This window comes from Lampetra planeri, chromosome 33 (assembly GCF_965212315.1).
Source record: "Lampetra planeri chromosome 33, kcLamPlan1.2.h2, whole genome shotgun sequence".
NCBI classification, from domain to species: domain Eukaryota; kingdom Metazoa; phylum Chordata; class Hyperoartia; order Petromyzontiformes; family Petromyzontidae; genus Lampetra; species Lampetra planeri.
This window is the reverse complement of record NC_136139.1, coordinates 5,971,214-5,996,498: the sequence shown is the minus strand read 5'-3', so window position 1 is coordinate 5,996,498 and position 25,285 is coordinate 5,971,214. Positions and strand designations below refer to the sequence as shown.

Genomic DNA, 25,285 nt, shown 5'->3' with positions numbered 1-25,285 from the left:
CTTGGCGATGCTGCTGCGTCGGCCGTGTACACAAACCCAATTCTTGACGAATGTGTCGAGGTTTTTGACAGACTGAAGGTGACTTGAGTGCGCTAACATTATTCAACTGGCCTCCACGTGGAAAACAATTACCTCGAGTACCCAATTGGTGTGGATAAGAATCTTCCAGTGCGGATACACACAAGGGTTGTGGGACATTAAGCGGTAACGCTGTCATCGTTTACCGAATCTATTGATTGGATTCTCCTGGAATTTAGTAGTGCTCTTGACTGGCACGTGTGGACATTCATATGGCAGGGCGGTCTAAATAAACTACCGCGTGGTACAATTTGCACTCGTGTCCCAGTGAAAATGTGGAGCGCTGAACTCGCGTGCTTGCTCGCATCACTGCTGTCGTAAATGCCTCCACTCGAGGGAGCTGAGGTTATTTGGTCACCTCTTCCACAGGCCAGGACGTGTTACGAGCGGAAGGCGTACCCACACTTTACCCCACCACTAACGTGTGGTCTAGCAAGTTTATACTGACGCGGTGGATAACTTTCAACCTGATGCTTTTCCCGCCGCGCCGGGAGATCGAGTCGAACAGGCGCCATCAGGACTGCAAGCACGGTGTGCTAAGCCAACCCTTCCGTTTTTTCAAGTTTAAAAAAGGTAAACATCTCAACAGTATATCAATTGCTGGACATTTGTGTGTGCGGCAAATCGGTAACCAGTTTAACTCTTGAGTTTTTTTTCCATGTGATTACCGGTATTCACACTGGATGAGCCACCCTAGCAAACATCGTCTTTGGGCCTCATGGGATGGCGGGCACCTGACCCACGCGAATAATGTCGAACACAATGAAAACGCGTGCAGAAGTTTGTTCGATAGGAGTGTGGCTTTAATGCGTCAACATTTTCATTCCACCTCCCGACATTCGCAGCAAACCTCCAGGCCGAAGTACACACCGTGGCTTGATTTAATGTTGCAAGTGGGACATTTAAAAAAAATATACAACGGACGACTTGGAAGCGCAAGAGGATTGTAAAGCACGAAGTTGCCCCCAGGCGCAACAGTTGTGGAGGATGGACAGAGATCTGAGAAGACTGGGGGTTTTAAGCCAACATCTGATATTGATTATCAAGAAGAGAACTTGCCACTATTTAACCGATACCACTTCCACCCCCCCCCCCCCAAGACTCGCCCCTTAAAATGGAAATCTCTGGACATGCCCCATCGCCTAATCTATTATATTAAATAACATAAATTATAAAATACAATGTATAAATGAACACACGCGAAGCTTGTTGTGATCACTAACGCAATTGTAGCGAGGCATATATACTTTTTAGATTGTTCTAGTACTTGTTCTTACCCTGTAGTATACTAAAATCAAGTTCAATTCGCTGTGCTTAAGTGCAAACATATGTGGCGGATTCATGAAATGGAAATTTGGCATGCTAGAGGGGCTTGGGCAGGGCCTTCATCTAGCAGTGGATCAAGCGTGGTTGGTGAAAATCTTAAGTTCACCCTTGGGATGCCTTGCCCCGTCTTCCACAAGTGGCTTTGTGGAAGAAGACCCATTGGTTGATGTAAACGGTTAATTCTGGTAATTCCTCCTACCTATTTCGCATAATCAACAATTTGGTAGTGCATCACACTGTTGGGACCACGGTACACTGGATTTCAGCTGGGCTAACTTAACACAGCAAAGTGGGCAGTCATCGCACACCCTGACGAATTCTTGCCATGAATTACCTAAGCGAGGAACGAATAAGAACCGTACAATGCACCAGGTGCAATTGGGTCGCACGACATGATTCACCGCTGTCATCTCCCACACAACAGATAAGAGCTGACCAGCTGGTGGTGGCCCCTACATCCTGCCTCTCGAAGACAGAAAACTGCCTACAAGCCAAGAGCAACACCGCTGACGATGTCATTGTGTTCACCATCCATGCAATAGTAATCCACATCCACACGATGGCCAGTACCGAACCGTGGTGCAAGCAGCACATTTGCTGTTACCATTTTCCAACAAAGATTCCCCGTATAGCCTTAGAATACTTTTTGGGAAAGTGCTGTTAGCGATCACCTTATGAAGGCCGGCACGGCACACGAGGGGGTGGGTGGCCAGCACCACGCCCGGCCGACTTTGTCTCCCTTGTAAGTGTTCACACATTGCACCAGGCACTCATTTGAGTTGACCTTTGGGAGGCCCAGGATCGGTTCAGTGGCTGTGTGCGGGGAATCTAATTTGAGTCACTCGGTTTGTCGTGCAACGGGCTAACCGCTACACTTATCGCTCCCAACAACAACCGCCATTCGCCACTAAGTGGCGGTGACGTCCCCACGACACTTGTGCCAGGCTATGTGCACCTTGAGGCCACTTGAAGTGTCGAACGCCCGCTAGCAGGTCACGGGGCAGACCCAGGTGCCACGGGTCGACTGAGATGACTGGCTGATGCACCACCTGTGCCCCCTACTGTGCGAACTTGCTGTACTTTAGCCACCCGGCGCTCCGCTCGTTGTTGTGAGCGTCGCTCCTCCGCTCTCCGTTGTTGTTGGAGGGCGACTGCCTCCAACTGCCCAGTAGCGTCCTTCACGAGCCGCCTCCACAGAGGCCGATCTTGACACCGCTGGTACCAGTCATCTGGCAAGTCCACTCAGCTCCACATCCTCCTGTACCCCATCACTCCATCTCTTCTCTAGCCCATGTCGCGCCCGTTTAGCCCCCTCGATCCGGCCGAACAAAAGCTGTTTAGGCATGCGGTGACTGGGCATGCGGGCTACATGGCCCAGCCAACACAGCCTTGCCTGCTGGAGCTCACCGATGGGACTTTGTCCAGATCTTTCAAGGATTTGTGATCTCCTCACACAATCCAGCCTGGTTAAACCCAGGATGGATCGTAGGCAGGCCAGCCTAAATGTTTATAACCGGCGAAGATGTTCCATTAGGGGGGTCCACGTTTCGCAAGCGTAGAGAAGGGAGGGAATGACCGTGAAGCTTCGTGTGGAGTGACAGACCAGGTAGCTTCCACACAGCGTTACACAACCGATGAAAAGATAATGCCGCTCGACTGACTCGGATTGAGACCTCTGCTGTTAAACCGGAGTCGGTCATAAGCACACTGCCCAGATATGGGAAACTCTCCACAACTGCCCCATCACCAATTGGGAGTTGTGGGGGTGGAGTGTCCGATGGTACAAATTACCCTGCCAGGTGCTTAGTTTTGGTGGGGCTGATGGTAAGGCCCCACCTCTTAGTGGCAAGCTCCAGGTTTAGCAGCAGCGCCTCCAACTCCTCCTCTGAGTGAGCAGCGATTACCAGATCATCGGCATACATAATATGGTTGAGCAATAGGGAGCTCGCTCCCAACATACACATGCATACAGGCAACTCTCATTTGACTCGCACATTTAAACTTAGAAAAACACAGATCAGTCTATGCAGCTGCTTTTTGTGCAAGGTATATAAAAAAAAAACTAGAATAAAAAACACATTTACAATAAATTCTAAACAAATATATAGTAATAATAAAAACAGACATTTTTATAAAATGGGAATGGACGAGTTAACATTTCAATAATATAATGCACATTTACAAATAAAAAATCGTACAAAAAAATGCTAAAGTTGCACAAGTTCGGAAGCATTAGGAAACATGTTGTCACGTGAAGTAGCGTGTGGGAGACTGTGTTATGTGACGAGCGTTGTGTGACGGACGCGTGTTTATGTCCACCTGGAGGAAAATAATCTCGCGGAAACCCCACACTCCATGGGTCCTATTACCCAACCGGTCTAAATACGGATTCACACCTCCGGCGATCAGTAGCGCAACCATTCCTTCTTGGAATCGCACAACTCAATCGCCTCCTTACACGTGAACGTCCCTGGTTTTGAAGACGTCCGCATATAAGTGATTCAATCGCACAGAGCCAAGTTGCGCAACCGATCGCTCAGGTGCCGACCTGTCTTAAGGCCTGTCAAGGACAATGTCCTCCTTACCCCAGAAAATCAAAGGAAACCGCCCCAGACTTGACGCGCCTACCAAACCTTTGCACGGCATTGCATGGCTAATCTGCAGTGCAGTTGCGACTCGTGTAAGTTTACAATGTGGACTGGGTTTAGCAGACTGCAGAGTGCACTCGTGCTTGCTAGATTTAACAGTTGGGGTGAGGAAGGGAGCAAGGCAGAGGCATTTGGAGAAGCCCCCCCCCCCCGATTGGGGGAGGCAGATCAGCTGCGGCACAAGTCCGTCTGGACGTGGAGACACACCCGGCCACTAATGGGACACTGCGTTGTGAAAATTGCATGTGCGCGGCCACAAAAGCGCTTCTTTGCAATTTTGCAACTCTTAACTATCCAAGGCATCAACGCCGTTACGAAGGCCACTGCATAACTGGATGAGCCTTTTAACTCCGGATTGGTACAACGGTGTGCCGATCACTGCTCTGATCCATTACACCTTCAAGGTAGGGGCGGTTTTGTGGTCTCTCCTAAGTCCAAACACCTATCTATACTTCAGAAGAGGTAGCAGCATTGGCTGCATATGAAATTAATATCAGTGGTATTTTCTTTCCTTTAAATTTGCCAAAGGCAGCAGCAAATGGTGAGCAATAGAAATTGCAGCAGGGCCAAGTATTGCCGCTGAAGCAAAAGTGCAGCTACAACACATCCTCAGCCTAACCTCTTCTCACCCCCTAACAGTCTTTCACACATCGATCCAACACTCGCTCCAAAGCACAGCTTGCAGAGACGACAAGCAAGCGATCACTCCGTGCCGCACGCCACCCTCACGATCCAAGCCCAATACTAACAGCCCTGCAGTTGGTGGACATGTCAGGCTTATAAAGAGCATGGGAGGGCTTATAAAGAGCATGGGAGGGCTTTAAGTCTGCACAAGGGGTCCCAATTTGAGATCCCCCCCCATGACAAACAATAAAAGTGCTATCTTCCCCATCCGCCCACCCATCATCCCCTCCCAGTGGGCCCCAGATCTGCATCATGCAACTAGCGCCCCCTAGCGCTTGGTAACGCAGCCACCTGCTCCAGTCAACGGGAAAAAACGTGCGGCTTACGGTAGGGACCGTGCGTGCCGCGGTGTGGCGTGCGCGGTGCGATGTTGCGGTGTGACGTGGCGTGGCGAGGTGGCTCAGAGTGGCGGGGGGCTCGCAACCCATCCGAAGGCCTGACGGATCCTGTGGAAGTAGTGGCGCTGCCAGTCGTGGCGCGTGGCCTCCTCGTGCCTGAGCGGCACGTGCAGGCAATCGAGCCGCAGCTCCGTGTTGCCGCCGTCGGCCTTCCGTAGTCGCAGCGTCACGTCGGCGTAGTGCTCTGCGTCGCACCGTCACACCGGCAGGCAACGGGGAGAGAGCGAGGAAGGGTAAGGGCGCGTAGATTCATCCATTCATCCATTCTCATGGTCAACGATACGTTTGGCTGCTAGAAATGTCCACGTGATGAGCCACTTCGTTGAGCTATCATTCGTGGCGAGGTCGCTTCTGAAAAAGAGAAATGTAGCTCAGTGGGCCTTGTCTGGTAAAATAACAAAATAGTTTAAGTTTTTAGTAGTATGCGAAAGGGAGAGGGGGGGCACTGTTGCAGATTTTTTGAATTCATCCAAAAAAAAATCTGTCCGAAAAACACTCAATTTCGGAGGATATGCAGCTCAGTAAAATTTTTAAAAAGACCTGAAGCTATGGTGACGTCAGTTCTGCTGCCAATTTCCTGCCAAAAGTGGTGTCACATTGCGTAGGATTACAGGCGTGCGTTGTATCCACCAAGCCCGAGATGGAAGATGGCATTTACACTCACCCTCTGGCCACGTCTTGCATCGCCACTTCATGACAATTCGCTCATTCTCAACCTGCAGGCAAACACACAGAAGACACAGTACACACACTCTTGTTGTTCACGTTGTTGTTGTAATTTAGACTTGAGGGTTATGGATCATAGTGGGCGGTAAGTCGAACATTCGTGCCTGAAGTGAAACCCATTTCCGTTTACTCTTAAATGAATATAATGGGGAACAAACATCACTGAAGTGGTTCAGAGTTGAGGTTTAAGATTCAGTTTCGTACAGTGGTGATGATTTGTATTTCGCATGAGGAGGTATGTTTATGGGTAAGCATATTTCTCATCCACTTGAAAATCCACTGCTGGATAAAGGCCTCCCAAAAATGTGTCAGCTGTGGTGGTTGTATTGACCGTACTTCATCATGCTGGTCAGTGCCGGTAGGTAAAGGTGGGGTCATGACCCGTTAAAATATAACGCACCACTTAAGATGTCCAGGTTTTTAGCACAGTGCACTAACCACTGTGCCACTGCTAAAATTGATTATTAAAATATATTCATAATGATTTTTATGCCGAGTGTCTGCTGCAGCTGTGTCCTGTACGGCGCATTGATATCCTTGATGAAAAGCGCCACATAAAAGGAATTATTATTCGTGTCTAGAGTTTTGTTTCACGGTTGTGGGTGAGAATTTAAGGGTCAGTGTTTAGGGTTGGAATGAGATTTGGGCACAGGGTCAGCTGGACCGGGGCCTCACCAGCTCGCAGAACTCGCCGCTCACGTTCCCGTTCAACATTCGGATGCGGCCACCCTTCTCCGGCTCCACCAACGCTGGGGCATTTGTGAAGAGGGACACCAGCTACACAGCAAGACAAAGATCCCACTTAACAAACCTGTTGAAGACAAGTGCTAGTAGCTGAGGACCTACGAAGGCCAACAGCACACGCCTGGCCACCTTTGTCTCCCCAGTGGTCATGTTTACACATTGGACCAGGTACTCATTTAAGGCGACTTAGGGGAGGCCCACAACCAGATCAGATATTTGTGACCAGTGTTGGCCATAAGTGGGAATAAAACTAAAGATGCAGAGTTCATCGTGCAGTCCCCTTACCACTACACCAACCGCTCCCCCACAAATAGATCCATCACAATAACAGCAACCACCATTGACCATTAAGTGGCGGTAATGTTACCGCAGCGCTTGTGCCAGGCTAGTCCTCAAAGCCTTAACAGACTGTTGGGGCAAGTGCTGTGAGCAATCACCTACGAAAGACGGAATGGCAGACGAGGGGGGTGGGTGGGCAGTACCTTGTCTCCCGAGTAGCAATTTTTAGACATCATCCCACGTACTCATTTGAAGCCGAGTCGACTTAGGCGAGGCCCAGGACCGGTTCAGATAATCGTCACTGTTGGTGGCCGTGAGCGGGAATCGAACTCAGGATGCTGGGTTAGTAGCGCTACGCGCTAGCCGTTACACTCCCACTCCCCACAGGGTAGATCCCCACTCCCCCTCGCACACAGGGGCATCGTTATCTCTGGCCGCACCTCCTGGGAGGTGAACGTGCGGTACAGCTCCTCGGCGCACGTGGGAAACGTCTCCATTAGAACCACGGAACACGTCGGGATGCGAACTCCGACCTCCTGGCTTGGCCGCCGGGCACAAGCGTCTTTCTGCTGTGCAGAAACACAAGCAAACACAACACGCACATTATACACCTAACACAGGCACAATACATACAACACACGCATTACACTATACATGTGCCAACACGCACTATACACACGCAACACATGCACTATACACACGCACCACATGCACTATACTCACAATGCATAACACACGCCACATGCCACGTACATACCACATACAACATAAAGACAGCACACACATGACACACACTACACGCCTCGGTAAGGAGACGGTTCCCCCAGCCGTGCTTTAGGTAATTTGAACACGACGCTGGAGGTCGTGGTGCCACACCGACCCACCTGCTCGTCGTGTCCGATCGGCAACGTGGCGTCCGGCATTTGGCGAGTGATGCCATTCTTGGCGGGGAGAATCATGCCCTGCGTGAACTCTTTACCAGCGGCGAGCGGTCAGAGACGCGGGGAGGTGTCGGGGTGGAGACACAGCGAAAAGAGACACGCAGAAACACAAAGATACAGGGACACAGACACAGAGGTTTAACCATCAGTGTACACGTTATTGCGAGTGTAAATCCGTGGTGTAGCTTGCACTTGTCTGTCCTAGAAGGGCCAGTAGGAAGCACAATAATGATCACTGTGGAAGTGAATGGCAAGTATTCAAAAGTACAATTGGTTTGGATTTTCTACTTTATTCACAGAATGTTGCTGTATTTGTATACTTTGCATTTAAACGCATGACTATTAGAAGTAATGTTATTAAGTGTAATTCATCATCATCATGAGCAACGGTCTTTCCACTGCTAGATGAAGACCTCCCCATGTCATTACCATCCCTCACTGTCCGCCGATGCCACAATCAATCTCACTCATCGCTCCGTCTCCGCAGCATGTCCTGCCCAGCCTTGCTGACTTTCCTTAACGGTTCCACGCGACGCCTCTGGTTGAAAGAAATCTGAATTAACTTCCAATGCCCGTGGGTCGCGGCCTCCTCACCGGACTTGAGTGTGCGGACGTAAGTGACCAGCGCGTGCTTGATGCCGTCGACGCCCGCAGTCCTCATCACCTCCAAGAGCGGCGTGTCCGCCTCATCCTTCTTGAGGCTCACCACCACCTGCCGCCCCCCCCGGATGACACGAACGTTCGGTATTAGCGCCTATCCTGTTGTGCAAGGCTATAGCACGGGTGGCTACGTACGGTGCGAAAGAAGTTCAACATACATGCGTTTCACATACGTAGTCTCCAGCAGTGTTAGAGTCAGGTGGCGGTGTTCGTTGCGTGCAATCCAAATTGAGTAATTCGGACCACGAAGCCGGCACACAATGGCTAATGGCTTTCTCATTTCGAATGACGACAGAGGGATCTTTAACGTCCACTTTGAAGCAGACGGCGCGTATTATACGGTTAATACACCCGCAGTAATAACCGGGTGGGGGGGGGGGGGCCTGACAAATTTGAACCGTGTGAACCTCTGCTTCAAAGCTCCTTGAGAATAAACAGGCAGGAGGGTGGGGCGCTCCCGCCAGGGTCAGCAGTGATGCACCTCTATCTCGTCAATGTCGTTCTCCTCCGAGAGGTTGGGAATCTTCACGATACCACTGTACTTGGTGCCCATGGCACTGCCAGTAGCTGCAGGGAAGCGAGACGGACACGACGCACAGTTTAGAAAGAGAAAGCAAAACCGGGGGACATCAAATCGGCAGCCAGGTGAGGGAGTCTTCAACGTACGAGTAAAAGGGCTGAAAACGCATCGCCCGTCAAGACACCGAGGGATCGGTAACCTAACGCTTATTCAAGCGCCTCCCGATTAACACGGTTGGCTAAGTACGGTGCGAAAGAAGTTCAACAACCACATGTAGAAGAGGACAGTCGGCCAAACGATCAAATAAACCGAAATGACCCAGTGACCAAACACTTCATTGGGAATGTAGCAATTGGTCACCTGCCCCAACCTCTTCCTGAAATTCAATCAATTGTCAGAATTTTGGGTTGTCATTTAAGAATGAATTCATTTGTCTTAATTTTGTACCTCTTCTTGGCATTATTTCTCACTCTCGATTATAAATGTTTCGTCTGCTCTACGAGCATACATTTCTCATGATTAAATTTACATACGATTTGCATAAACTGTAAATGACTTTCATCACATGCACAATATGATTGTGTCACAAATGTAGGAATGATAAATAAGTCTTAATAATGCCCTTTAATTAGCGAGGAAAGCCTCATTGAGTCTCGAGACTATTTTATTCAAGAGGGCCCTACATTGTGGTACTTGACCAATGCCATTAATGAGTGCTTGGCTCATAGTGCAGCATATATGTACGTTGAACTTCTTTTGCACCGTACGTAGCCAACCGTGCTAATCGAAGGTGCAGTGCGCCAACCCCTGCGATGTCACTCCACCTTTTTGTACGGCCGTCATAACAAAAGCGCAAACACAGTCCCACAACGGGGACTGCTACTGCAACCGGAGTTCCCATACCTGTCAACCCCTAATCAGTGCCAACCTTATTACAGACCAATTCAGACCCTATTGGTCACCCCGTGCCCTTATAAATCTCAACGTTCATCCTATCACAAACGGCTGCACGCCGTATGGACCCAAAACTCAATTTCCCTGTACTAGAATACGGGTAAGCCGTATGGGTTGACAGGGATGTGTTCCTGTCCCTGCTGGTGCTGGCCCGCGCCACACCTTGCCAAGCGAGCTCCAGGTCCCACTCGTAGAAGAAGATGAGCTTGCCCTTGCGATTGTTGCAGGAGGCCTCGCCCTGCACGCGGGTGACCTCCGTGACCTCGCACGTCCCGTCCACAGAGGTTGCCCGCACGTCCAGGAGCAGCTGCCGCAGCAGATCCTCTGACCACTTGGTCACATCGCGCTCCGTCCTGCAGCGGCGAGTCAGGTGGTGTTTTAGGTCGGAGGTGGTGGCATCAAAGGAAGGCACACAAGCCAAAAATGTAATGGCCGTTTTCCTGTACATTAAGGGTGTGGAACCTACAGCCGACAGGCTAATTACGGCACACAGCCACGATACGTAAGGCCGGGTACAAACTGCTGAGCAGATCGATGCTTGAAAGCAGATCTCTCTATTGTAACCAACTGGTTAAGCAAACTGCTCACAACTGGTTGCAGAAATGTCCATGAGATTGAGATGCATGCAACTAATATGAGCAACTGATTGCTTAAATGTAGACCTGCCTTTACACTTAAAAATTACCCCTTTTCAACTGGTTTGCTTAACTTGATTCCTCTGTTCGTCGTGGTCAAATCTTGAAATACAAATTTCGTCCGCTTCCCGTTGTCCAATCAATTTTACATTTTGCACACGTACTCAGATCCGGTGACAATGCATGCCTGTATCAAAATCGGCATAAATTAATTCGCTAATTTAAAGCAATTAACATTTTGTTTGGACGCCTTATTATTTATATATATATTTGTGTGTAGGTCAAAAACGCCGTGGTCCCTAAACTGAGGAATCGGCTCGCACAAAACGCAGGCGCCATTGACGTACTTCTCGACCGTGAGTTAAACGAAGTTGTTAATAAACCGTTGTTTAAAAAAAAAATGTTTTAAAGGAGTTTATGAGTTAAATGATTCCACAAAGACATAGACGATAATACACGGAGCAACTTCATAAACGGCATGGGACCAGCTCCGTGAATTCAGATGTACATTGGTGCAATCATTAAATCTCTTTTTTGCATGGGTCGAATGCGTCAGACAATTAGGGTTATAATTACGATAGAAGTAATGTGTGCACCATTATTGACACGGGAGACAAACTGACTTGTTTAATTCATGCTTGGATGCTGATGGTGCATTTATTTTAATTTCTTTGTTAAACCATTGACTTTTTCCATAAATAAGGAATATTTTCTAAAACGTAGCCTCCAAAGTTACTTCCTAAAATTGTCTAAATGACACCCCATATGCATTTCTGATATCAAGGGTAATCTGCAATCAAGGTCGCAGTTTCAATCTCGTGGCGCAGCCGTGGGCAGAATTATAAAAATCCTCACCCAGCAGTATAGATTGGTACACCAGTTAGTCGATCGGCACGTCACATGCGGTGGGGTAAAGTGTGAGTATCCCCACGTCTGGCCAGCGTGGAAGAGGAGGCTGAAACACCATCAAGAAGGGCAATTTAGCAATTACTTGCACTAGCAGTGGAGCAAGTAATTGCTGGGCTGCAGTTATTTTTTATGTTACTGGGATGATTTACATGAGGTATATTGTTCTTGTACTGGTAGGAACCTCCTGGTTCCACCAGCCCACAGGGGATTATTGTGTCCGTCCGTCCGTCGTGCAGGGAGGGGCTGGGTGGGGAAGGAGGGCTGGGTGGGGAGGGGAGGGTGGAGAGGGGCTGGGTGGGGAGGGTGGGACTGGGTGGGGGGGTGGGAGGGGTGGGGCTGGGTGGGGAGGGTGGGGCTGGGTGGGGAGGGGAGGGTGGAGAGGGGCTGGGTGGGGAGGGTGTGGCTGGGAGGGATGGGGCAGGGTGGGGAGGGGCTGGTCACCCCGTGGTGCCCTTATAAAACTCAACATTTAACCTACTCACGCCGGCTTGTGCCCGCCCTCACAGTCGGGCATATTTGCAGAATACACCACGTCGCGGTTGACCCTGGCCATTGACCGAGCAACCCAACGTTCCTACCAGCGCCCTCCGGAGGAATGTGTTAAACCGATATCTTGAAAAAAAAAACTGTGCTCAATTTCTGATTAGGGTCCATCATTACCAGCACCACCAACGTCCGTCCCTTCGTGGTTGGAAAAATCAGCACCACTGAAGTGACCGAATGGTGGCAAGTCAAGAGTAATATAATACTCTTATATTATACAAGCGCACAACTTTATCTGTGATGATAGTGCATTGTCTTTGAGCTGTACGCCTTTTGGCGTCCTCTGGTCGAGCACCAATTGGGTCGAGGCTCAAAAGAAAGCCGTCCCTTGGTGTGGACCAATCAGTTTCAAGGACAATGCATATATTATCAGTGTGTTTTTTGTTTGCATTTTGACTGCAAGCATTGTGGTTAATGCAGACATGAATCCTTGTAAAAAGGTTTCAGTTTTGTTGCCAGAAAAAAGGGGGAAACCCCTATTATTACAATTCAAAGATGTTTAATTTAAAACTTCAAAACGGAGCATCGGGTACTTGCCTGAATGCGTCGTTCGTGTGCAATTTTTGGTGACTTTCCTGGCCAAAGGCCGTAAATGGTTGATTATTATCTGTCATAGAAATGTGGAATTTCAACAATTTGCACCAGACCCAAGGAAAACCACCACCATGAGGCAGGAATATAATCTATAAACAGCCCTCACGCCGTGTCCGCCACGGGGCCTTTGTGACCATACTTCACCACGGTGGGCAGTGCGGGTTGGTAAATAAGGGGGGTTGTAACACAGCGTGGTACATCTACTGGACATCTGTGAAAAAGAGCTTTATAGCTCATCGGATTCCTCCCGTATAAATATTCTGAGAGCGATTCAACTGAAAAGAGCATCAAATGTATTGCAATGTGCTTTACACGAAACGTCGATTTCTTTAAAGACTGAAAGTCACGGCTTAAGTTGCATCAGCTAATAGAATGCTGCTCGAATTACACACTCCCAGAATGCCGTGCGACTGATGGGATGTGCGTAATTCTAGATTTGAAACATTCGTGACTGCAAGGATTCATACTCTTTGGGTTTTTTTTTTCCCGGTAAAGTCACGTAGGTAAAACATTAAATAAATGAAAACAACTTCTTGGTTCTTTCGGTAAAGTCACGTAGAAGGGAAGTAATAAAATAATAAAACATAATAAAATAATTCTCACGACGTTTCGGCCACAACGCCACAACGCAAGCAGCCGTCCTCAGGTGAAGACCAGGTCTGTCGGGGAGACAGCGTCTGAATGAATTCATTCACCTGAGGATGGCTGCTTGCGTTGTGGCCGAAACGTCATGAGAATTATTTTATTATGTTTTATTTTTATTATTTTATTACTTCCCTTCTACGTGAAAGAACCAATAAGATGAATCCCTGCAGTCACGAAAGCTTTAAATCGAAAAATGAAAACAACTAAATTAAATCACAGTGTGTGACACACTTAAGCGGTTGCGCTCTCGCTACCGTTGTCCCCACCTGAAGAAGGACGCTTGTGTTGCGTCCGAAACGTCGTGATTTAATTTACGGTAGTTGTTTTCATTTATTTTATTTTTTACCTACGTGACTTTACCGGAAAAAAAAAACCAGAGTAGGGATGTGCATACTTTTGTAAATTACATGTTCAGCTAATTAAACTGGTCAACACACTTTTTCTGGCATAAGGTATTCCAACGGGTTGAAGGTAATTTTGGGGTGCTGATTCCAAATCTGCCATCAGTTTTTGTCTATCACATCAGGTTTTTTAGATATCAAACATTGCATTTTCAATAAAAACTGCAGAAGAAAAATATTAAATAAATGTGGATATCTACATAAAATGATATTATAAACACACTATCCTAAAAATACAGCACCATATTTTAACACTAAAGCAGTCACTGACTCGCAACAACTTGCAATCATAAGTGACAGATTTAATTTTGGGTAAAATCAATGAAAATAGGGTATGCTGATAGCATAAAATGAGATGTGATAGAGCAAATCTGAGATCAGATTTGGAATCAGCACCCTAAAATAAGTCTAAAACAGCTGCAAAAGTCCAGGCCAGAATTTTTTTTTTGTTGACCAGTGTTATTGATTTTTTTTTTCGATTTAAAGCTTTCGTGACTGCAGGGATTCATCTTCTTGGTTTTTTCGGTAAGAATGATTTTATAATGTTTTATTATTAATTTATTATTTCCATTCTACGTGACTTTACCGAAAGAACCAAGAAGACAGTGTTATTGACATTACACGCAACGAGAACGTCAAGATGATAATTGTGCACGCAGCCTTTGCTCACTCCACTGCTGAATGAGGGCCTGCTAGCGAGGCGCGCCCACGTGCGAGTGGCGAGATGGTCGCTGGACCATCCATCCCTCGCCTCACCGGTCAAAGTGCACGGTGGGCGAATCCTGTACGTCAGTTAGAACGGGAAGAGGACATTTAATGCAGATATTGCACACGTTGCTTAGCATCGCTGCACGTAGCTATACGATACAAACCGAGAGGCTTGACGATAATAGCGCGAATTATTAATGAGCGGATGTACACACGTGAATTCATCATCGGTGTCACAATTTGCATTTATACTGGAGGAATCCCGATGAGCTTTGTACATCGCAGATGTACACTTGACGATAATTATACATTAGCGGATGTACACACGCGAATTCATCATCGGTGTCAGAATGTATTTATACTGGAGGAATCCAATGAGCTGTAAAGATATTTTTTTCCCTTAGATGTCCGGAGACATCGGAGGCGATATGGGAGACGTGGGGTTTTTAACGAAGCTTATTCCGCACAAATTATCGTGCGCATCCCCGGCACGTTGAGTGCGCCACATTCCGATAAAACGATTTGGTGATGCTGCTGCTGCTGCTTCGGTAGTTGGTGCACAATCACAATGAAACGTTACAACGACAAGCAATATCGCCCATCAACAATATCGCCCATCAACAATATCACCCATCAACAATATCACCCATCAACAATATCACCCATCAACAATATCACCCATCAACAATATCACCCATCAACAATATCACCCATCAACAATATCACCCATCAACAATATCACCCATCAACAATATCACCCATCAACAATATCACCCATCAACAATATCACCCATCAACAATATCACCCATCAACAATATCACCCATCAACAATATCACCCATCAACAAATAGCACCCATCAACAAGCAATACCACCCATCAACAAATACCACCCATCAACAATATCACCCATCAACAATATCACCCATCAACAATATCGCCCATCAACAATATCACCCATCAACAATATCACCCATCAACAAATAGCACCCATCAACAAGCAATACCACCCATCAACAAACACCACCCATCAACAAGCAATACCACCCATCAACAAATACCACCCATCAACAAGCAATACCACCCATCAACAAATACCACCCTTCAACAAACAATATCACCCATCAACAACACATACCACCCATCAACAACAAACAATACCACCCATCAACAAATAATACCACCCATCAACAACAAACAATACCACCCATCAACAAACAATACCACCCATCAACAACAAACAACACCACCCATCAACAAATAATACCACCCATCATCAACAAATAATACCACCCATCAACAACAAACAATACCACCCATCAACAAATAATACCACCCATCAACAACAAACAACACCACCCTTCAACAAACAATATCACCCATCAACAAGCAATATCACCCATCAACAACACATACCACCCATCAACAACAAACAATACCACCCATCAACAAACAATACCACCCATCAACAACAAACAACACCACCCATCAACAACACATACCACCCATCAACAACAAACAATACCACCCATCAACAAACAATACCACCCATCAACAACAAACAACACCACCCATCAACAACACATACCACCCATCAACAACAAACAACACCACCCATCAACAACACATACCACCCATCAACAACAAACAATACCACCCATCAACAACAAACACCACCACCCATCAACAAACAACACCACCCATCAACAACAAACAATACCACCCATCAACAAACAATACCACCCATCAACAACAAACAACACCACCCATCAACAACACATACCACCCATCAACAACAAACACCACCACCCATCAACAAACAATACCACCCATCAACAACAAACAACACCACCCATCAACAACAAACAATACCACCCATCAACAACAAACAACACCACCCATCAACAAACAATACCACCCATCAACAACAAACAACACCACCCATCAACAACAAACAATACCACCCATCAACAACAAACACCACCACCCATCAACAAACAATACCACCCATCAACAACAAACAACACCACCCATCAACAACAAACAATACCACCCATCAACAACAAACAACACCACCCATCAACAACAAACAACACCACCCATCAACAACAAACAATACCACCCATCAACAACAAACAACACCACCCATCAACCATGGCCAATCCACTGCTGGATGAGGGCCTTCCCCTCACCCCCAAGCTAAACTACCCCCACCACCACCCACCACGACCCAGCTGACCTAGCGACATCCACGCAACGCAATTCTCTTCGTAATGTCGCCTTCACTTCGCTGTCGTGCAACACGCGACCACGAGAATTAGTGAACGATGCCGCGGGAGTTATTGATGTTGTTGTTGATGTTGTTGTTGTTACGCACCAGTGCCAGTTGTTGACGTTCGTGGCGTCCGCCCGCTCCTCCACGATCCACCTCGGGTCTCCCTCGCCCCACTTGGCCATGGCGACAACAACAACAACCACCACCACCGACTACGACAGACACACAAACAAACAACAAAGAGTTTGCAACAAAATGAAAAACGTGCGCTCATGAATTAGTTGATCTCTCGCTTGATTGCAGAGGGAGGAGGGGGAGGAGTCAGAGCCGTGACCCGGAAGCAAAGAACCTTCCAGACGTGACCCCCAAAGACAAAGGTCCCCCGTGTAGCCTTGCCACAGGCTGTTGGGCAAGTGCCGTCAGCGTGCAGCGCCTATGAAGGTTGCCGGCACTGTGGCACGCGAAGTTGGGGCAGCAACCAACCACGCCCGGCCGCCTTTGTCTCTCTCCCCCCCCCGCCCCCCCCCCCCCACACAGCGGAGATGTTTATTACCCACCCGCCACCGGGGTGCTTATTTGAGGCCGAGTCGACCCTAGGGGAGGCCCAGGACCGGTTCGGATATTTGTCCACTGGTGGTGTTGGTGGCCGTGAGCGGGAATCGAACAATGCGGTAGTTTTACCGGGGGGGGGGGGTGGTTTGCGTAACGTGATGATGTCATCGCGTCGTTGCCATAAGCGCGTTGCGACGTCTACGTTGTGACGTCATGACGTCTGCGTTGTGTGGTCTACGTTATGACGTCACGACGTCTGCGTTGTGACGTCACGACGTCGCGCGCGTGGTGTCGGGTCAGTATGAGGTCAACACTTTTCCAAGGGCGCGTGTGTTGAACTTCTTTCGCACCGTACGCGGCCGAAAGTGCGAATCGGAGGTGCGGGTTGAAGTACAGCAAAACTAAACACAAAAAATCAGCTTGAAAGACACGAGTTCGTCAATCTAGGTGATTTTAAAGTGCGTAGCGTAGCTCCGGCGGCTTCCAAAAATTGGAAGAGCGTTCCAGACGGCCGCAGAAGCGCGTTCGAAGGCGCGCGACGCGGTGACCGACAACCCCAAAGGGTTCAGAGCAGCGAGACCCCTTTACTGAAAAACGAGAAATAAATCCAAGAAACGGAGGCACTGATCCATTTAGCTGTCACGTAAGGCAGTCTACTGTTGGAGAACACATTCCTGCGGAGGGAGCTGGTAGGAACGTTGGGTTGCTCGGTCAATGGCCAGGGTCAACGGCGGCGTGATGTATTCTGCAAATATGGCCGACTGTGAGGGCGGGCACAAGCCGGCGTGAGTAGGTTAAACGTTGAGTTTTATAAGGGCACCATGGGGTGACCAGCCCCTCCCCACCCAGCCCCTCCACCCAACCCCACCCTCTCCACCCAGCCCCTCCACCCAACTCCACCCAGCACCTCCCACCCCCCACCCAGCCCCTCCCCACCCAGCCCCTCCCTCCCCACCCAGCCCCTCCCTGCACGACGGACGGACACAACAATCCCCTGTGGGCTGGTGTAACCAGGAGGTTCCTACCAGTAAAAGGGTCTACTGTCCATGTCTACTTATGGGTGGACGGGTTACTAATTGAGTTTGCGTAGTAGCAACACTCATGTCCAGCACTTGGTGAACCCTATATGCCCCCCCCCCTCCCACCACCTCCATAGCAAAGGACATTATAAATACCTAGGACAGTCGTTTCTGGCTTGGCTCTCATACAAAGGCTGAGTGAAGACAACGCTATACTCTTTGGTTCTTTCGGTAAAGTCACGTAGGTATAAAATAAATCACGTTTCAGGCGCAACACAAGCATCCATCATCAGGTCGGAAAGCACAGTCTGCTGCTGAGGCAGACTGTTTTAAACGTGATTTTCATTTTTGTTTCATCATTTTCAAACTGTTTAAAACAGTCTGCCTCAGCAGCAGACCGTGATTTCCCGCATGATGATGGATGCTTGTGTTGCGTCCGAAACATCGTGATTTATTTTATACCTACATGACTTTACCGAAAGAACCAGAGTATGGATTCCTGCAGTCACGAATGCTTCAAATCAAGATTGAAGACAACACTTTTGGAGCTGACCCTTACGTGAGACCTTAACTACTGTCCAGTTTCCTGGGTGAAACGTGGGCTGAGTTTTGTTTCCCAATCATGCCCAGTTGGCTCACAAAACTTAGACGAATTCTATTGTTTTTAGCTATTGGGGGGGGGAACCAGAAAACCGAAGGAAACCCATGCAGAACTCCACACAGTACGGTGTTCAAGTCAAGATCGAAGCCAAGTCCTTTCTGTTGCGGCACACGTGTCAACCACTGCACCACAATGTCACCACCCAGAAAAGCTTCGGGATAACCAGGACAGCCTTCCTTAAACCACCGGGATGGTCGGGGCCAAACCTGGACTTTGGGTATCATTACCCCAAGCACGATTGTGATGTACCCCAGTATTAAATGGGGGCTGCCGCATTTTCAGACCTGCGGTGGTGGAATTCAGATGCTTGGGAGTCTGGCAGTGATGCTGAGGTTTACACTTTTATTTCAACGAATGCCAACGAAAATTACGAGGGCGCAACACGCACTTGAAATGTCCACGAGGGAATTGATTTTATACACGTAAAGTACTGCAGGCCCACTCGCCCAAGCGAAGTTCAACACCGTGGCAAATGCATAATTTTACAACTTTGCTTCATATGAACACACTGGCACTATATTTTTTGTACAGTAAACGTGAGCGACATATGGATCCATCTTGTGCGAGGACAACAACACCAGCGCTTATGGCTGTACACGCCTTTAAGCCGTGGAGGGGCAAAGGGAGGGAAGAGAATGGGAAAGAGAGGTCAGCTAAGTGGAACGGAAGGATGAAGGGGGCAGTTAATGTAGGATCACAGAGCTTGGGTAATTGTTGGCGCCAGTTCGTTGTCTTCCCGCTTGTCCGTGATTTCCTGCGCTCCTGAATCATTCTCTCCCGAGATTTAACAAAAACTGCATGCGTCACAAATTCAGGTTGATGGCCCATTGAATCTGACACATATCTACCAATGGCCACTGCAAATCAGCTCCCCGATGTGTTTTCGGGGTTGTACTGGCTGTCTGTTGTCTCCACACGGAGCATGGTGTCTCGAAGTCTTCGTGCCATGTGCAGAATTCAGTTCCTGAAGCTCCCAGCACTTGGGAGCAAAACGTCCGACATAGTGCCGAGCAAGCGGCACAACGCAAAAACACATCGCAGAGCTCGACAGCACATCTGTGAAAACCTACGCAGCAAGGACCATTGCAAGGAGAACTTTGTACCCGCTCCAGTGGTCTGCTGTGGGGCACAGCAGATCTATGAGTCCTGAGCAGAATCACTATTATTAAATGAAAAGCACAAGCAGTGAACGTCCAGAAGTCGCCTATACATGGAACCAATTCTTCAATAAAAAATAGCTTCAATTCCACCCGTGCAAAACAGCCATTATTGCCAGTTCTTGAAATATCCTTCCCCATTAAGTGGAAAGTCGGCTGTTGTCACGTAAATACCTTTTTGGTTTATACTCAACTCACCTTACGTCATTAACCATCACTTATTTTGCTGAAGGGAGCAAGACGACAATTTTGCGTTCAGGCGGTGCTGCTGCTGCTGCTGAACATGTCTGTGCCTGCACACCACGTGCTGCTCACCACGTGCTGCTCACCACGTGCTGCTCACCACGTGCTGCTCACCACGTGCTGCTCACCACGTGCTGCTCACCACGTGCTGCTCACCACGTGCTGCTCACCACGTGCTGCCCACCACGTGCTGCTCATCACGTGCTGCTCATCAACACAGCGAATGTCATCATGAGACCACCCTACGTCGGGCACATGTATCTCCCACTACGATCGGCGGCGTGGACAATTTTTTCTAAAACTGTCAGGAGGACGCTGGTGCGGTCCTGGATGCCCGTCCACTTGCTTCCCCCGCATCGGAGACTCAAGGCGGCCGCGTGTCGCAAGGCCGTGGAGTGGGGCTACGCGGCTCCGGAGTGGTGGTCTAGGCTCAGTCGCATGGTGTGACTTTTGCGCCATTGAGGAAGATGGGAGCCAAGCGCAGAAGCGTATGTGGTGCCAGCCCGCGCAAGCGTAACATGAGTTCGGCAAATGTCCCCATACCTATTGGGAAAAAACACAAGAAAGAAAGAAAGCATGAATTCTGTGACGCTTTCTAACAAAGCTTGATTTTACTTTCCATGCTAAGTCTTCTTTAACTATGAATAATGTAACACAATTTTTGTTCCTGGGTAGTAAGTGTTATTTCGTAATTGCTTATGCCTAAAATGTAAAGAAAATGGCTATTATTCCCCACAAACTTTGCTTTTGTGACCAGGACAGTGATATTTTGAAATTTACATATTTTCAATGAGAAAACAGGCGAATTTGTGCCTTTTCGTTCACATAAAGTCAGAAAAAAACAACATATGAATCAAAATTAACCTGTAATTATACTAAAGTAATAGAAAAATTACTACAAAAGATTTAGAAGCGAGTAGTTTTTTTGAAATTGTTCCTCCCCACAGAGAACTTGGTACGCTGTGGACAGTCCCGCCTGTGGTAGTGCGCCTTGGTGTCTAAATTTTTTGTAGCGTAACTTGGGTCACCAACATGACAAATGCAATAAACATAAACACAAGCACAATATGTTCTTGGTTCTTTTGGTAAAGTTACGTAGAAGGGAAATAACTAAAATATATATAGTTTTTTGTATTATTTTTATTATTTTATTATTTCCCTTCTACGTGACTTTACTGAAAGAATCAAGAACATGAATCCCTGCAATCACGAAAGCTTTAAATCAAAACAAGCACAGCAATTAAGCAAATAGAAATCGCAGCAGAGAAATTATCCTTTGCAGGTGTAAAACATCGTGAAAAAATTCTGCTAAGAATTTGGTATTCACGCCATTCTTACAGCACACAGCTATCGTGAAGGCACTATGTTTCACATAGTGTGCAGTGTAGTTTCGAAGTAGGTTGCGACGACGTTGCTATGTTTAATCCCATTTGAGTAATTTGTGGGGGAATTTTTTTCATCTGATGAACTTGAGCCATGTCGTCGGCACAGAATGGCGTGTTTCGAATGATCCTAGGGAAACTTTCATATCCACTGTGAAGTGGACAGGTTGTGAGTAATTTTACGGTTAATATGCCCATAGTAATAACCAGGGCAGCCTGCCGAATTTTAACTGCGAGATGTTAACTACCTCGTGGGGTATATAGGAGGTTGTGGGTTCATTCCGGACCCGGACGCCTGTATATTTGGAGTTTACATGTTCTTCCCGTGGTCAAGTGGATTTTTCTCCGGGTCTTCTGTTTTTTGCCATCCACATTTTTAAACATGCGTTTAATAATATTTGGCTGCTATAAATGTCAACATGATAAGCCACTTCCTTCAGCTATCATTTGTGGCCAGGTTGCTTCTGAAAACGAGCTACATAGCTCAGCGATCCTTACTTGAAAAAAATAAATAAAATAATTGTAAGGTTCCATTCTGAACGCGTATATTTTTTGTTTAACGCAAAATTTAACTCTCAACTCCTCACCTTCCATAACCGTGGGGCCGAAGGAGGCCGAAGTGGGCAGGTCGTGCATCACGAGGAAGGCGGCGAGCATCCCGAACTGCGACCTGGCCACCGTCTTCCCCAGCAGGTAAGACTTTACAGCCGCTGCACCTGCTTGGGCTGCGCACACAGAGAGGGATGACCGGAAAATTGAACAAGTCAGGTAAAAATGGTGCACGCGCCGGGAGCATGTCACGCTTTGTCTGCGAAAGTATCAGTTCGTTGGTGGCACCGAAGCTGATGGGTAGCTGTTAGGGCAGCTGTTAGGGCAAAAAAGTGTTTGAAATTCATAAAATAGTCATTTTCTTCTTTGATTTTATGTTTCCTCAGTTTTGGGAAAGAGATCCACTTTCACAAGGGTTCATAGGTGAACGATCAAAGCAGGCAGTGGTGTCATCACGTGGACCATCGTTTCAAACTGGTGACCACAGTCAGCGTAGGAGGAAACAGCCGGATCTGCCATGTGATGGGGAAACCCGTTCTCTACATGTGCAGACACGCACGCACGCACATCCACATGCGCGCACTCACTCTGCAGCCACGTGTCCAGTGCCTGGTCCACCACACCCTTCATGGCATCGAGGAACTCGGGCACGATGAGGGGACGTGCCTTCCCGTCCGTGCCGGGGCAGCCCTCTCCAGCGACGGCTGCCGCGGTGACCCCGGGCGACCCTGCCACTCCGTGCCGCCCGCTGAACTCCAGCAGCAGCCGGAGCTGCCAGAGTGCGGTGGTGTCCGGGATGCTGCGCGACTGCAGCATGCGTGTCGCCTGCCCAGTCGAGGGGTTGACCCACGGATGAGGGGGGGGAGGGGGTACAAGTAGCAAGACATGAAACCAGCAGAGAACCACATAGTGTGTCACCTATGGACAAGACCTGGCTGATAATAATAATGCAATTTATAACGCGCGCAAATTTCGCGGAAGTAACGGCCGCAACTCAGAGGCGCGGAGCCAAGCTCAGAGTCGCTCGAAAGCGCGTGGTTATAGAGGTGAGTTTTTAAGTGTCTCTTGAAGGAGGCGATTGAGGTGATGCTGCGAATGTGCATTGGGATAGCGTTCCAGACTGTTGTGGCTGCCACCGAGAAGCGGCGCATAGACATGACCATCCTGGATCTTGGAATCAAGAGGAGGTCGTGAGTCGCGCTGCGCAGGCATCTGCCGTGTGCTGAGCTGCAAGTTGTCAATAATGAAGAAAGGTACGGTGGGGCAGGCAGATGTGAAGGCATTGTGATGATCACAGGTGGTAATTGGTCTGGGGGGGGATAATGAAGGGGGCTTTAGATTGAGGGACTCAAGTTGAGTTTCAGGTCCAGGCAGGGTTGACTCTTCATTATCGTAACCACCATCATCATCGTCTGCAAGCAGTTTCAGTTTCCTTGCAGTTACAGATGCGCAGGGCATCTTGTTCATATGAGCACATCGTGCCACAGAGATGAAGATTCACCGATTAAACCTTTTTTTGTTACCAACCTACTCGGATTAAAGGTACATAAATTGAGCTGAAATTTAACTGAAACCAAATGTAAGAGAACAGTGGCAACTCTAGGATGCTTTTCAGTGGTTGTAGGCAAATACAATGTGGATTTGAATATCATCTACACGTGACAACGTTATCATCATCATCATCATATCCTGTGTAAATAAATCATGAATCATTAGGTTAGAATAAACAATAATATATTCATGATTATCATCACCATCATCCACATTATATGTGATGGTAAAGCAAGCACCACCACCACTACCATCCACACAGTGGTGGTGGCGGTTGTGTTAATGTAGATAGGCGGTCAACTTAGAAAGGAAAAATCTCCACCGTTGGCTCCGGATCAACAGTGCAGATGACCACCATCCAATCAGTGTACGTGCGGAGCTGTGAACGTGCTTAATCATCGATCCCAGTAAAAAAAAAATTGCAGCAACTGAATCGATTGGCACTTGCAAATGCTAATAAATGCTTGTCGCATTCCAATGTGATTGGTCAGTGGCAGCCTTCGAAAGGCATCAGTGTCAGAGCTCATCAATCACCACGTAGTTTAAACACACACAAGGACACAACACAGGGCTGACCAAATTCTGTCAGACATCTAGAAGTGTGCGAGACCTTCGCTCTGCTCGTATTTATCCTGAGCCCGACTTTGCAGTATTTTTGTTGTTGTCAGAAATATCGATAACATGTGCTGTAAATCGATTTTAATCCGAGTTTTTTTTTTGTGCACGCGATAATTAATCGATAATGTTGAAAACCATCATGACACGTAACAACGCCGGTGCTGGAACGAGCGGGTGGCGACTGCCCCCACCTGGTACGCGGCCATGTACGTGGGCAGCAGCTCAGGCTTCTCCTGCGTCACGCACTCGTACAGGACGGACGACAGCATGTCGCACGCCGCGCGGCCCTGCCAACGGCAACCGCACGACACGGCACGCGGTTACACTGCGTCATGAGCCCAGGAGATGCCTGGTTTGAAGACGCCACAACCAGAGTCCGATCTACGAGTCTATTATTGTGCAGCCCTATCAGAGACTTAGTCTGTGACGCGAGTGTACAAAGACTATTAGAGGAATCGTCTGTCAGCTGTCTAAAGGCCCTTTCGAAGATAGTCATTTAAACACATTCCTGCGGAGGGAGCTGGTAGGAACGTTGGGTTGCTCGGTCAATGGCCAGGGTCAACGGCGGCGTGGTATATTCCGCAAATATGGCCGACTGTGAGGGCGGACACAAGCCGGTGTGAGTAGGTTAAACGTTGAGTTTTATAAGGGCACCACGGGGTGACCAGCCCCTCGCCACCCAGCCCCACCCCTCCCACCCCCCACCCAGCCCCTCCCCTCTCCACCCAGGAACACACCTCCCATTTTTGGATGCACGACGGACAGACGGACGGACACAATAATCCCCTGTGGGCTGGTGTAACCAGGAGGTTCCTACCAGTAAGATGTCAGCTGAAACAATTACTGTCAGAGGCTCGTCATTTAGGACCATCATAGGATGGTCTGT

The 25,285-nt window shown here is 48.1% G+C and overlaps 2 protein-coding genes across 8 annotated transcripts in view; both read right to left on the bottom strand.

The window, feature by feature from the left end:
* Positions 1–859: 859 nt before the first annotated feature.
* On the bottom strand, positions 860–17,103 carry LOC144729677 (activator of 90 kDa heat shock protein ATPase homolog 1-like). Of its 3 annotated transcripts, XM_078610105.1 has the most exons (10): positions 16,770–16,855; positions 14,356–14,467; positions 10,121–10,311; positions 8,966–9,051; positions 8,419–8,536; positions 7,768–7,856; positions 7,324–7,452; positions 6,536–6,637; positions 5,799–5,850; positions 860–5,318 (listed from the first exon to the last, which is right to left on the bottom strand). In XM_078610105.1, the coding sequence occupies exons 2-10, from the start codon at positions 14,427–14,429 to the stop codon at positions 5,137–5,139; spliced, it is 1,023 nt and encodes a 340-aa protein (XP_078466231.1). In that variant the 5' UTR covers positions 14,430–14,467; positions 16,770–16,855; the 3' UTR covers positions 860–5,136. The 3 variants fall into 3 exon arrangements, with proteins under 3 accessions (XP_078466231.1, XP_078466230.1, XP_078466229.1); XM_078610104.1 differs by lacking the exon at positions 14,356–14,467 and having other exon boundaries at positions 7,324–7,449; positions 16,770–17,103; XM_078610103.1 differs by lacking the exon at positions 14,356–14,467 and having other exon boundaries at positions 16,770–17,101.
* Positions 17,104–19,221: 2,118 nt separating this feature from the next.
* Positions 19,222–25,285, bottom strand: part of ANAPC1 (anaphase promoting complex subunit 1) — a 43,801-nt gene continuing 37,737 nt past the window's right edge. For all 5 annotated transcript variants that reach the window (XM_078610095.1, XM_078610098.1, XM_078610099.1 and 2 more), the window contains exons 47-50: positions 24,591–24,686; positions 22,818–23,055; positions 22,269–22,406; positions 19,222–20,842 (exon numbers count right to left, since the gene is read on the bottom strand). In XM_078610095.1, the coding sequence (XP_078466221.1) occupies positions 20,730–20,842; positions 22,269–22,406; positions 22,818–23,055; positions 24,591–24,686 (585 nt within the window). In that variant the 3' untranslated portion in view covers positions 19,222–20,729. The remainder of the gene's footprint in view (positions 20,843–22,268; positions 22,407–22,817; positions 23,056–24,590; positions 24,687–25,285) is intronic.

Bases quoted from the DNA above. Each gene is read 5' to 3' on its own strand.
- LOC144729677 (XM_078610103.1), bottom strand. From the start codon at position 16,849: ATGGCCAAGTGGGGCGAGGGAGACCCGAGGTGGATCGTGGAGGAGCGG. The intron at 8,537-8,965 runs GTGCATCACTGC...GGGGGGCGGCAG, and splicing joins ACGACATTGACGAGATAGAG to GTGGTGGTGAGCCTCAAGAA. The intron at 7,453-7,767 runs GTGGGTCGGTGT...GTTTCTGCACAG, and splicing joins CGATCGGACACGACGAGCAG to CAGAAAGACGCTTGTGCCCG.